General features: G+C 40.9%; 1 protein-coding gene across 2 annotated transcripts in view; it reads left to right on the forward strand.

Annotated features, from left to right (window-relative positions):
• The window catches only part of CERK (ceramide kinase), a 43,045-nt gene that overhangs the window by 23,202 nt on the left and 7,579 nt on the right, over positions 1-12,264 (forward strand). For both annotated transcript variants that reach the window (XR_004255734.1, XM_032221237.1), the window contains exons 6-10: positions 1,459-1,604; positions 5,610-5,684; positions 7,558-7,710; positions 9,970-10,075; positions 11,260-11,330. Coding sequence is in view for 1 of the 2 variants with exons in the window: in XM_032221237.1 (XP_032077128.1) it covers positions 1,459-1,604; positions 5,610-5,684; positions 7,558-7,710; positions 9,970-10,075; positions 11,260-11,330 (551 nt within the window). In the remaining variant the exon portion in view is untranslated. The remainder of the gene's footprint in view (positions 1-1,458; positions 1,605-5,609; positions 5,685-7,557; positions 7,711-9,969; positions 10,076-11,259; positions 11,331-12,264) is intronic.

Genomic DNA, 12,264 nt, shown 5'->3' on the forward strand with positions numbered 1-12,264 from the left:
ACTTATCTAGCATAGGAGAAGTGAGGTCGTAAGTCCATCGCAGCCTTGTGAAATCTCACTTAATGACCACATCACTTAGTGATGGAGCTACCAATCCCAATTGTGCTTGTTAAATGAGGATTACCTGTATTTGTTTATTTTGTATTAGTTATATCTTAACTTTCAACTTTTGGCACCTCCACAGAACTTCCACAGCAACTCACAATCGCAAATTAAAATCAGCGGCAAGCAAAATGAATTTTGTGTGATCTGATGCTTTTCAACTATGTTGACCTTCAACTCTTATGACCCTCCAGTTGGTTGAGTAACTGTCATCCAATCTGTCTAGTATTAGGTAACCTGGTGCCTCCAGAAACTTTGGACTGTGTAATTAATAATTCCAAATAATAATTATAATAATTACTTACAATTCCTAGTCCTAAGGAAGTTATAATTAAAACATTTGGAGAGCACAAGCTTGATATTTCCACTCATACATTATAATAAGCTAAGCACCAGAATTTAAGAGCCATGGCAGCTACTCAAACCAACTGTAACATAAAGGAAGCATGTCACTGAATGCCAATGAGATGCATGCCTTGGATCTATTGATGCTGATGATCACAATTCACAAATAAGTGCACAAATTGAGCACTTTTCAAATATGCTTATATACGCTGTTATCCTACCATTACATTTCTCAGTGAGCCTCCATCCATGGAATCAACATAACCCTTAAAGCATCCCTATATGAATGCTACTGTCACAGCAGAATCTGCCCATGTGAGATGGCCCCTTGGGAGGACATCTTGTAAGTACCCTTGCCAAGGAGAAGAAGGTTTTCTACGGGTAGGCATATCCAGCTGGGGCAGTAATCGACATATGATCCAGTCATGGGAAAATTGGGGTCTAGCCACAATATCTAATCATAAAAGGCCCAAAGTATCTAGATATGTGGGAAAGATCTGCCCATTGAGCTACTCCTTTCACTAGGCTTTCATATTGCCCATGGGAATAGACAGTTGACATGCTTTCCTATCCGCACGTACATCTGGAGTAGCTTTTTGCTATTAGGGATGAATCGTAGAGCCGGAGAGAAGAAAAATAGGTTCTAGTGATTATGAAAGATATGTATTTATGAATGATAAAAATGTGGATGAAATTTACCATTGATAGAACAATACCCCTTTTCCATAGTGGGATGTTAACACAGGAGAGGAGGAGCAAGAAATTATTTTTATATATCCAAAATTATAATAAAAATGAGCCTGTCACAGCCCAATTAATTAAATTATTTTAAATATACATTAAATAATTGTTTCAAGTAATAATAAACATTCCCCCCTTGGGGAAGGAGACTAATTAGTGAAACATAAAGATAACTTTTTAATAAAATTGTATTATTTTTCACATTGAGTCCTTTGACACATCTATGTATTGACTGTCAGTGTGAGTTTTAATTTGTGTGTTTTCCGGCAGTGTTGTTTGTGTTGGTGGGGACGGAATGTTCAGTGAAGTGATGCATGGTCTAATTGGAAGATCTCAGAAGGATTCGGGCATAGATCAAAATAATCCCAAAGCACAATTAGTCCAATGCTGTCTCAGGATTGGCATAATTCCTGCTGGTAAGAATTGCAACATGGTTAAAGTCTACCACACATTGTTATCATGCATTTACCACTTTGGACCAAAATGGAAAAAGTAATGTTATATACATGGGACAGCATAATGGTTAGCTACCCTATTTCCCTGAAAATAAGACCTCCCCGGATGATAAGCCCAATTGGGCTTTTGAGCACATGCGCTAAAATAAGCCCTCCCCTGAAAATAAGCCCTCCCAGAAAATAAAAATAATATAATATTTACATAAATTAATATTTCTAAATGTTAATTATTATTATATGATTTATGAGTTGTTGGCATCCTTAGTACTCCTTTCATGGAATTGTCCATTCTTTACAACTAATTTTAGGCTCTAACCACATGACTATTGATAGTATATCCAAAGTATGTTTTAGCAGTACAGCACAAAAAAGCTAGGAAGAGCACACAGTATAAAACAGTGATGGCAAACCTTTTTTGGTTCGCGTGCCAAAAACGAGGGGAGCACAGGGGGGTCGTGCATGGGCGTGCCACACCCATAATGCAATGTGTAAACCTCCAGCATGCACATGACAGGTGCTCCCCCCCTTTTTTTACATGCTTTTTTTCGCCCTCTCCAGGCTCCCCAGGCTTTAGAGGAGCCTGGGGAGGGCGAAAACAGCCTCCCCCCGCCACCTGGAGGCCCTCCAGAGGCTTCAGAAGCTACCCTGAAGCCTCCGGAGCGCAAAAAATCAGACTATGGGCAAACTGGAAGTTTGGGAACGAACTTCCGGTTTGCTTGTAGGGCCAGTTTTAGTCCTCCAGAGCCTTCAGGGACCTCCAGTAAGGCTTAAACCGGCCCTACAAGCAAATCGGAAGTGACTTCGAGTTTGCTCGAAGGGTCATTTTTCATCCTCTGGAGCCTTCAGGGAAGTCTACGGAAGGTCCTTGAAGGCTCTGGAGGACTAAAAACGGCCCTATGAGCAAACTGGAAATCTATTCCCAAAGTTCCAGTTTGCCCATAGGATGGGTTGTTTGCACTCAGGAGGCTTCAGAGAAGCTCCTGAAGCTTCTGGGGCGGTGGGTGAGGCTGTTTTTGTCCTCCCCAGACTCCTATAAAGCCTCTGTAGCCTGGGGAGGGTGAAAAATGTCCTCAAAAATGGCTAAAGTCAGCTGGCCAGCACGTGCATGCGTGCTGGCCAGCTGACAGGGCATTGCCTCGCGTGCCCTGACAAATGGCTCCACGTGCCATCTGTGGTACGCGTGCCATCGATTCTCCATCCCGGGTATAGAACGTGGTTTCGTTATAAATTAGTGTTCTAAGCTTTTGCTTTAGTTACATTCAATTTAGAGAACTAAAAACATTGTTAATATATAATTGAAAGAAGTATGCTTATCCTTTGACTAACTCAATTTTTTACTGTTCATTCCTCCAATGCAAACCTTTGGCAGCTCAGTATGAGAGATTATTATACACTTTATAAACATATATATATTTGTTTAGTCACCAATCACATTCCTATTTGCCTAAATCCTAAACCTCTTTCTATAGGGGGCACAGAATTGCTCAGTTACTCCTAGATGGGGTCAACAGGAAATTCTAAGGGCAGCTCACAACAAAATTAAACTTAAGATAAAAACGAATCAAAAGGCCACAATGTAGAGGAAAATCAGCAGGGAGAAAAACCTACCCACCACAATTTAAAACTATTTAAGGAGGATTAAAACACTTAGAAACACTTGATTCTTTAGCATAAATTCTTAGCTGCATATTCTTTCATAGTTAGAGCATTTCCAATTTTGCCATCTGCTATATTGCAGACTGTGTTATGAAGGCTTGTCATTAGGCACAGGTGAAAAAAAAACTTTAAATTTTGAAGACCTTTAAATCTTGAAAAGAGCATTGGCATGGAAGGGGAAAGCGAACCAGGGCTTAATGCTACGGCAGTCTATCTGGACTGCCAAAACCCCGCTCATCCTTGCCAAAAAGAGACTGAGTCTTTTGTATCTTTGGTGCCAACTAGCCAAATATGGCATGCCACCCAGCACTATCTTGGATTAGTGGCAATATCTACATCATTTTCAAGGGAGTATATATTTTTTAATCTCTGACTGCTCGTATTTTACAATTGAGCACCAGATATCAATGTGATTTCAAGAATATACCTTTCTAAAGGATTGGAAGAAAGACGCTTTTTCCAGAAAATTGATTTGCCCTGCTCTTCATTTTCCTCCTGAAAATATACATCTGTTGCTTAGAGACCATTGTGAATTATAGTTTCTGTTAGAAGGGGCTAAGTGCTCAAATCCACAGTCAATGCAATTAAACCTATGTGGGCTGACAGCCTGTGCTGTGGGTGTATTCCACTGGAATCAGTTGACTTCTGCCTTGAAGTCTTTCAAGGTTTTCTTGCAAAGGAGTGTTGCATAAAAAGTAAGCAAGTATAGTCTGCTCACTTTAACTATGCTTAGTCTATACTTTTTAAAAAAAACTTGTATTATTAATATTTTAATTTTCTATTTTGACAAATCAAATTTTGGGTTTAAAGTACACATTAAGTATAGTTATTTTGTTCCAGTCTTGGTAAAGAGTACAAGTTTGTTAGCCTTCCCAGTTAAACCAGACAGGAAACACAACTAGATGAGCCAGCTCTACTTCATTGTAAAACTACATTAACAGAATCTTGCAAGTCTGAAAGTACAATTCTCCCACCATCTCCTTAACATCCTGAGAAGCTGGTTAGGGTCCCTTCTGAGCCCTTCTCTCTGCTCATTATGCAGCTGAGTACTATGCCCTCTCTTAGGTCACCATTCCCTTCTTAGCATTTCTTGTGCCATCTCCCAAGGTCTCTAAACTTTAAAAGTTTACTTTGTTGTCACTGCACCTCGTACAACAAAATTAAATGCCATCTTCAGTGTACACCATAACTATAAAAATAAAACACAAGCATGCATCCTTCGTATTCTATACAATTGAATCGGAACAACACCCCCCCCCCTTGATATTGCATTAATATTGCACTATACAGTAGAGTTACTGTCCTGGGATAGAAGCTATTTTTCAGCCTATTTGTCCTTGTTTTTATTATCCTGTACGGTCTGCCAGATGATAATAGTTCAAAAAAAAATCCCCACTATGAGATGGATCTTTGAGAATATTTTGAACTTTCTTAAGGCAGCAGGAGCTATAAAGCTCTTCCAAAGAGGGAAGAGGGCAACCAATGATCCTCTGGGCAATGATGTTGGCCTTCAGATAGCAAGCAATAGTTAGCAATAGTTAGACTTATATACCGCTTCATAGGGCTTTCAGCCCTCTCTAAGCAGTTTACAGAGTCAGCATATTGCCCCCAACAACAATCCGGGTCCTCATTTTACCCACCTCGGAAGGATGGAAGGCTGAGTCGACCTTGAGACAGTGAGATTTGAACCGCCGAACTGCAGCTAGCAGTCAGCTGAAATGGCTGCAGCACTGCACTCTAACCACTGCGCCACCTTGACGTTGTCCTATCTGCCTCTGTGCAATTGGCAAACCATACGCAGGTGCAGTAAGTTAAAATACTCTCTATGGTGCAGTGGTAGAAGGTCACCAGCAGTTTTTCATTCAGTTGTTGTTTCCTGAGAAGTCTCAGGTAGTATAATCTCTGCTGGGCCCTTTTGACCAGTGCTGCAATGTGAATGCCCCAGGTGAGGTCCTCTTTTATGCTAACACTCAGGAACTTAAAACTGTCCACTTGCTCCACTCGGTCTCCATTGATAAGCAAGGGCTGGATGTCTGATCTGTTCCTTCTATAGTCCACTATAAGCTCTCTTGTCTTATTAGTGTTAAGAACCAAATTATTATCTCCACCACAAAAGCAACTGGTCTCTCCACACCACCTCATTTCGATAGGCAGCTTAATAGCAGCATAATATGATAGTTCCCAGGAAGCCACACAACTGACCAAACTGAACTCTACGGCTGTGTTTGGTAACTTAGTCCTCAGTTAAGATAATTTTGTCCTCACAATGTTTTTGAATTGCAAACAATATAAAGTTTGCTTACTTTCCAGGTTCGACTGATTGCATATGCTATGCAACAGTTGGCATCAATGATCCAGTAACATCTGCATTACATATCATTGTGGGTAAGTACTAGCTTGCTTTCAGGCTCATTGACACAATTTTAAACGCCCTAGGGAGTTTTATGCTATCGTTACTGCTTTTGGCAAGTGACAAAAAAAATATCAAATGAAAATGCTAACCATTAAGATGTCACTAACTCCAGCTGAGGATTTTGCAGAAGCCTTGCTATTCTGCAGAAAATTAATGATAACAGTGTGGCATAGAAGGTATGGCAGTTAGATATGATCATGAAAACATTCTACTGGCAGAAAGTTACATTGACGAACCACTTCAGTTTATCACTCAAAAGCGCAGCTAATAGACATGTTAACATCTATTCTATGGCAGCATCAGTGTTATGCATAGCTCATTAAGGCTACTTTTTACCCTTGTATGTGAGCAACCTCTAGCTGATTGATAGTTGTACCCAACTATCACTACTGCACAATCACTATTCCAGGGATCCTGGTTTGTCAGGGTATATTTTCAGGCTATTTGTATTTTCCTCCTTCATTCCATATAGTCCTAAGTAGGACAGAGTAGTCATTATCCTAGTACAGGAGCATCGTAATGCTCCTCACTACAACTAGAACATAGAATAACAGGATTGGTGGGAACCTTGGAGGTCTTCTAGTCAAAACAGACATACATACACACACACCGCTCAAGCGGGAGACTATACCATTCCAGACAAATGGTTGTCCAATCTCTTCTTGAAAAGCTCAGTGATGGAGTACCCATAACTTCTGGAAGCAAGCCATCCCATTGATTAATTGTTCTCACTGTCATGAAATTTCTCCTTAATTTGAGTTTAGATCTTTCTTTGATAATTTTCCATCAATTACTTCTTTCCCTATTCTTAATTGCTTTGGAGAATAAGTCGACCCCACTGCTCTATGACAGCTCCTCAAGTTCCGGAAGACTGTGTCACCCTAGTTCTTTTCTTGGCTAGGCTAGACATACATACCTACTCCCACAACTGTTCATCATATGGTTTAGCCTCCATACCCCTTATCATCTTTGTTACTTTTCTCTGCACTCTTTCTAGAGTCTCTGCACCTTTTTTGTATCGTGGTGACCAGAATTCCAAGGGTGCAATATAAAGCAGCATGATTATTTCACATGGCCTTGATACTGTCCCTTGGTTGATGCAGCCTAGGACTGCATTGGCTTTTTTGGCAGCTGCAGCACACTGCTGAACTCATTCTTAAGTGCTTGTCCAATAAGAAATCCAGGTCCTTCTCACAGGCCCTACTGTTGAACCGGATACCACCTCTTTTATACCTGTGCATTTGTTTTTTCTTGAATGAATGAAACTACAATGGGAAAATGAGTAAAACTAGAATGAATTGCTTTGCTAGAGCATCACAATCAGAGGTGGTATTCAGCAGGTTCTGAACAGTTCTGGAGAACTAGTAGCGGAAATTTTGAATAGTTTGGAGAACCAGTAACTACCACTTCTGACTGGCCCCGCCCCCATCTAGTCTCTGCCTCCCGAGTCACAGCTGATTGGGAGGGAATGGGGATTTTGCATAATCCTTCCCCTCCCCACCCACCAAGCCGCCACCACCAAGCCACACCCACAAACATTTTTAGTAAAAAAAATTGAATCCCACCACTGATCACAAGAGTCATAATAGCAGACACTTAGCTTTTTAACTAAGTAATTATTAATTAACACATCTTCAGGATTTGCATTAGAGTTCCATCTTAACTATTATATCAGGCACTGCGGAACCTTTTATACACATAAAGAGAATGGGGATTTTTTTTTTTTGGCAAACTTACTTTAAAAATAAGGCAATTGTTAATATTTTGTATATGAATATATTTTATGTGTTTTAATATAAGACATGTTTTACAGTGACTGAGTAATGAAATACCTCTTGTTCATAGGAGATAATCAACCTCTGGATGTTTGTTCAGCACATCGCCATAATACATTTCTGAAATACTGTGTATCACTCCTGGGATATGGCTTTTATGGAGATGTATTGAAAGACAGTGAACAGAAACGCTGGATGGGCCCTGCCAGATATGACATCTCAGGTAACATCTTGTATATCTTCTGCAGTCATCCTTTATGTCGAAGTAGCAATAGCAATAGCACTTAGACTTCTACACCGCTTCACAGTGCTTTACATCCCTCTCTAAATGGTTTACAGAGTCAGCCTCTTGGCCCGCAACAATCTGGGTCCTCATTTTACCAACCTTAGAAGGTTGAGTCAACCTTGAGCCTGGTGAGATTCGAACGGCTAAATTGCAGTCAGTCAGCAGAAGTAGCCTGCAGTACTGCACTCTAACCGCTGCACCACGGCCGGCTCAAGTAGCTAAAAGATTTTCCCTCTGCCATTTTTTAAAAATACCTTCTATTAAAATTGCAGTACATTTAATTAAATCATTGTTCTAATGTTATCTTGTGTTTAATGATTTGAAGTAGAATTGTAGAGACTTTGATATAAAGCCCTCCTGCAGTTGTAGAAAATTACTAGTTGACATTGAATAATCCACCTTCTTAACACAGCAATAGTTTTTAGACTTATACAGTATACTGCCCCCATAGTGCTTTACAGCACTTTCTGGGCAGTTTACCATGTCAACATATTGCCCCCCCAATATTCTGGATCCTCATGTTACCAACCTCAGAAGGATAGAAGGCTGTGTCAACCTTGAGCCAGTCAGGATCAAACTCCTGGCAATGGGCAGAGTTAGCCTGCAATGCTACTTTCTAATCACTGTGCTAGCTTGGTTCCTTCCTACCCTACTTCTTTTCAACTAGTTGAAAAGTAGATTATCGACCTACTAGTAAATAATCTATCCCCCACTGTGATCTTATTGGGAAGAAAAATGAATCACGTATACCACCTTGGAGTAAAAAAGAGACATATATCTAACAATTTTGAACTTTTTTTTCTTTATACCTCTTTTCCTTCAGGAGCTCTGAGTAGTAACCCTAGCACAATTCCTCCCTCCCCCCAATAACCTTGTGAGATTTCTCTAATGGAGGGTTGACTGGAGCCTGGATTTAGGTTTAAAGTTTTCTGTCCTAAACCCAGCCATTTGTCACTTAAGCAGTGAATGTTAGTTTGTCAGTTTGATACAGATCATCCATAGCTCTAGGCTACGCAATTTTGTTTTTAGTTTACCATATTTTGTGAATCTAGTCAATGCGGTTAACAAGCCATAGTTTATTTCTTAGAATAATGCCTGCACTCAACAATCTAGTTAAGCAAATCATAGGTTGATGTGTTCTATGATTGGTAGTAGTCGATCAGATCACTCCTCTGTTGCACTTGATATCCATTCTACATCCGAGTAATCAGGGTGTGGAAGATATGGCAGGCATTGCTTTCTGAATCATTGAATCTCCCAAAAAAAATCAAAAGAGCATAAAGGAGATTTATTAAGAAAAAAAGGGATAAGTATGGCTGTAGAGCCGGGGTGTCAAACTCAATTTCATTGAGTGCTGCATCAGGGTTGTATTTGACCTCGGGGACTGGGGGGGGGCGTGGCCATCTCAATGTCACTCGTTGAGGCTCCGTTTTCAGCCGCGATGGCCCCTTCCAGCCCTCTGCCAGTGAAAATGGAACCCTCCCAAGCTCCATTTTCACTGGCAGAGGCACTGCAGGCTGGTCCTTTGCTGTTTCCAGGGCGGCCTTGAGTTTGACACCCCTGCTCTAGAAAATGACTCTCCACGGAAAAGCGTACAGTGGACAACCCACACTATCCCTGAGTGCAGAGGTGGGAATTTAATCCCCAAACAGTGGCCTTTATGTAAAGAGGGGAACGCTGCTCAGTGGCTAAGATGCTGAGCTTGTGGATCAGAAGATTGGCAGTTCAGCGGTTCGAATCCCTAGCACTGCATAACAGAGTAAGCTGGTGTTACTTGTTCCAGCTTCTGCCAACTTAGCAGTTCGAAAAATGCAAATAGGAAAATAGGGACCACCTTTGGTGGGAAGGTAACAGCATTCTGTGAACTTTTGGCGTTGAGTTATGCCGGCCACATGACCATGGAGACGTTTTGGGACAGCACTGGCTCTTCAGCTTTGAAACGGAGATGAGCACTGCCCCCTAGAGTTGGGAATGACTGGCATGCATCTGCGGGGGAACTTTTATCTTATGTAAAGATAACATGTATTCAACGCCAAGAGGTTGCATATAAAAAAGTGCTTATTTCGAACACAGATAGAACAAGTTGTAGGAAACATCCACAGAATAATAATCATTCTCTTCCAACTCTATGGGAGAATAGATAGAAGAAAAAGCAAGAATTAATGATTTCTTCCATTTTCTCCCTCCCTTTCCAAGGTTTCAAGACTTTCGTCTCCCATCATTACTATGAGGGAACCGTGTCTCTACTACCAGCAGCCCATGCGGTGGGTTCTCCAAGAGATAAGAAACCCTGCAGAACCGGGTAGGCTAAATCACTCGATTCACCTCAAATGCCTGTTGAGTCGAAAGACTGGAATACATTTGCTAATTTGGCTAAATTTTAATAATGTAAAAAAAAAAAAAGAAGAAGTTGAGTTAATCATGTTGAGAATTCACAAAGGCGATTCTAAATCATCAGAAATTTTCTGCTTCTCTAAATTACATTTGAAATGCTAAATGAATGGTGTTAGATACAGATGCAGCAAAATGAATGGTGTTAGATACAGATACAGATTAAGAGAGTTGGAAAGGACCTTGTAGGTCATTTAGTCCAACCCCTGGACCCAAGCAGACCCTACACCATTTTTGAATCCATTATGTCTGCAGAGGTATGTGTGTGTTTGTGTGTGTGTGTGTGTGTGTGTCCATGCGTGCGTGCATGCGCGTGTGTGTGTGTGTGTGTGTGTCAGAGGTCGGTTGCTCCCGGTTCAGCCAAACCGAACTGGCAGCAACCCAGGCTCGCCACACACCCCGAACCAGTTCCCTGGTCACTTCTACCATTGCTGGCATGCTTCTGCACGTGCGCAGAACAAATTACAGTCAACTGCGCATGCGTGAGCAAAGCATGTGCAAAGCGAACCGGTACCAACAGGTACAGGAATCCACCCCCTGTGTATGTCTGTGTGTGCGTGCGCGTGTGTGTACTACTAAAACTTTCATGCTTGTCTGTGTGTAACCATTAACTGGGCAAAACAGTGCATCTTAGAGCAAAATATTTTGAACCAAGGTGAAGTAACTTACGGAGTGCATTCTATAAGTTCGGAACTCCATGACTCCTGTGGAACTGAACTTCAGAAATTTTTATAAAACATTTTATAGCGTAAAAATTATCGCAAAACATTTTCTGACATAATACGGAACATTGTCTCTGACTCCTAACTGACTGTGGTATACAATTCGACATGGGCTCTTTTCAAGACTGATGCAAGTCTGAATATCTCCCTGAATTTTTAACAGCTTTTCCAACGAAGGCAGTGCAGCAGAAGCTCTGCCATGGTTGAAGCTGGTAAGGAAATAGCTGTGAAAGAAAAACTCAGCGAGTCACGGGATGTCCTATTGATTAATTAAATCAATTTTTTAAAAAAAATTAATTAATTAAAAATTAAATTAATTTTCCAATACCTGAGTTATATTTCCAACACTGAAGTTGTTACCTTTGTTCCTTAGGTGCCGGGTTTGCAAGCAAAGTAAACTCCAGCTGGAGAAAGATCAGAAGAAGACAGAAAAGGAGATTAAAAGTAACTTTATACTTTTTGGAACCTTGTTTGTTAATAGTTAGATTGGCTCCGTTAGTTTCTAATACCTTTTATTTGGATGACGAGTATAAAGACAGATTCCGTGTCAGAACAAGAAAAGAAGGAAAATTCCAAGGAGTTCATGATGCGACAGGCTTTGTTCATATTTATCTTGTTTATAAAGTCTCATGATCATTCATTACAAATGCTGATTTATAGCAGACTCTGCAGTTGGTACAGTTTGTGAAACTACGGCAAATGCAGTATATTCAATTACCAAATTTGGAGTTAAAGTAAGGTTGAAACCTGTTTTTATTTTTCTTGGTATAAAAGCCACTTTCTATCCTACTTCTTCGAAGTCCAACTTTTGCTTCCAGAGGCTGTCACAAGGGAAACCATTATTTGCACTATTCTTGTGAGGCCTTCATGGCTCACAAGTACTACCGTGTTTCCCTGAAAATAAAACCGTGACCCGACAAAACCGCGCCGACAAAACCGCGAAGTCAAAAGCGCGCCAACAAAGGTGCGCTGACAAAACGGCACCCACAAAAGCGCGATTAGGGTTTTTAGGTTAGGGTTAGGGTTATAACGTTGTTTTCGCGTCCCACTATGTTGTTTGTTGATGGCACGCTTTTGTCGGTGCGCATTTGTCAACGCGCTATTTTGACGTCGCGGTTTTGTCGGCGTGCATTTGTTGGGTGCGCATTTGTCGGTGAACCAATAAAACAGGGCCTTATGGGTCCGATGCAGTGATGTGTCTACACTTACAAAAGATCGGAATAGTGCAAGTAATGGTTTCCCCTGTGACAGTCTATGGAAGCAAAAGTTGGACAGGGTCTTATTTTCTTTTGACCCCCAAAATAAGCACTTGGCCTTATTTTCGGGGCGGTCTTATATTTTCGGGGAAGTCTTATTATTTTTGAGGTGCAGGAGGCGG

This window comes from Thamnophis elegans, chromosome 7, assembly GCF_009769535.1.
Source record: "Thamnophis elegans isolate rThaEle1 chromosome 7, rThaEle1.pri, whole genome shotgun sequence".
Taxonomy (NCBI): domain Eukaryota; kingdom Metazoa; phylum Chordata; class Lepidosauria; order Squamata; family Colubridae; genus Thamnophis; species Thamnophis elegans.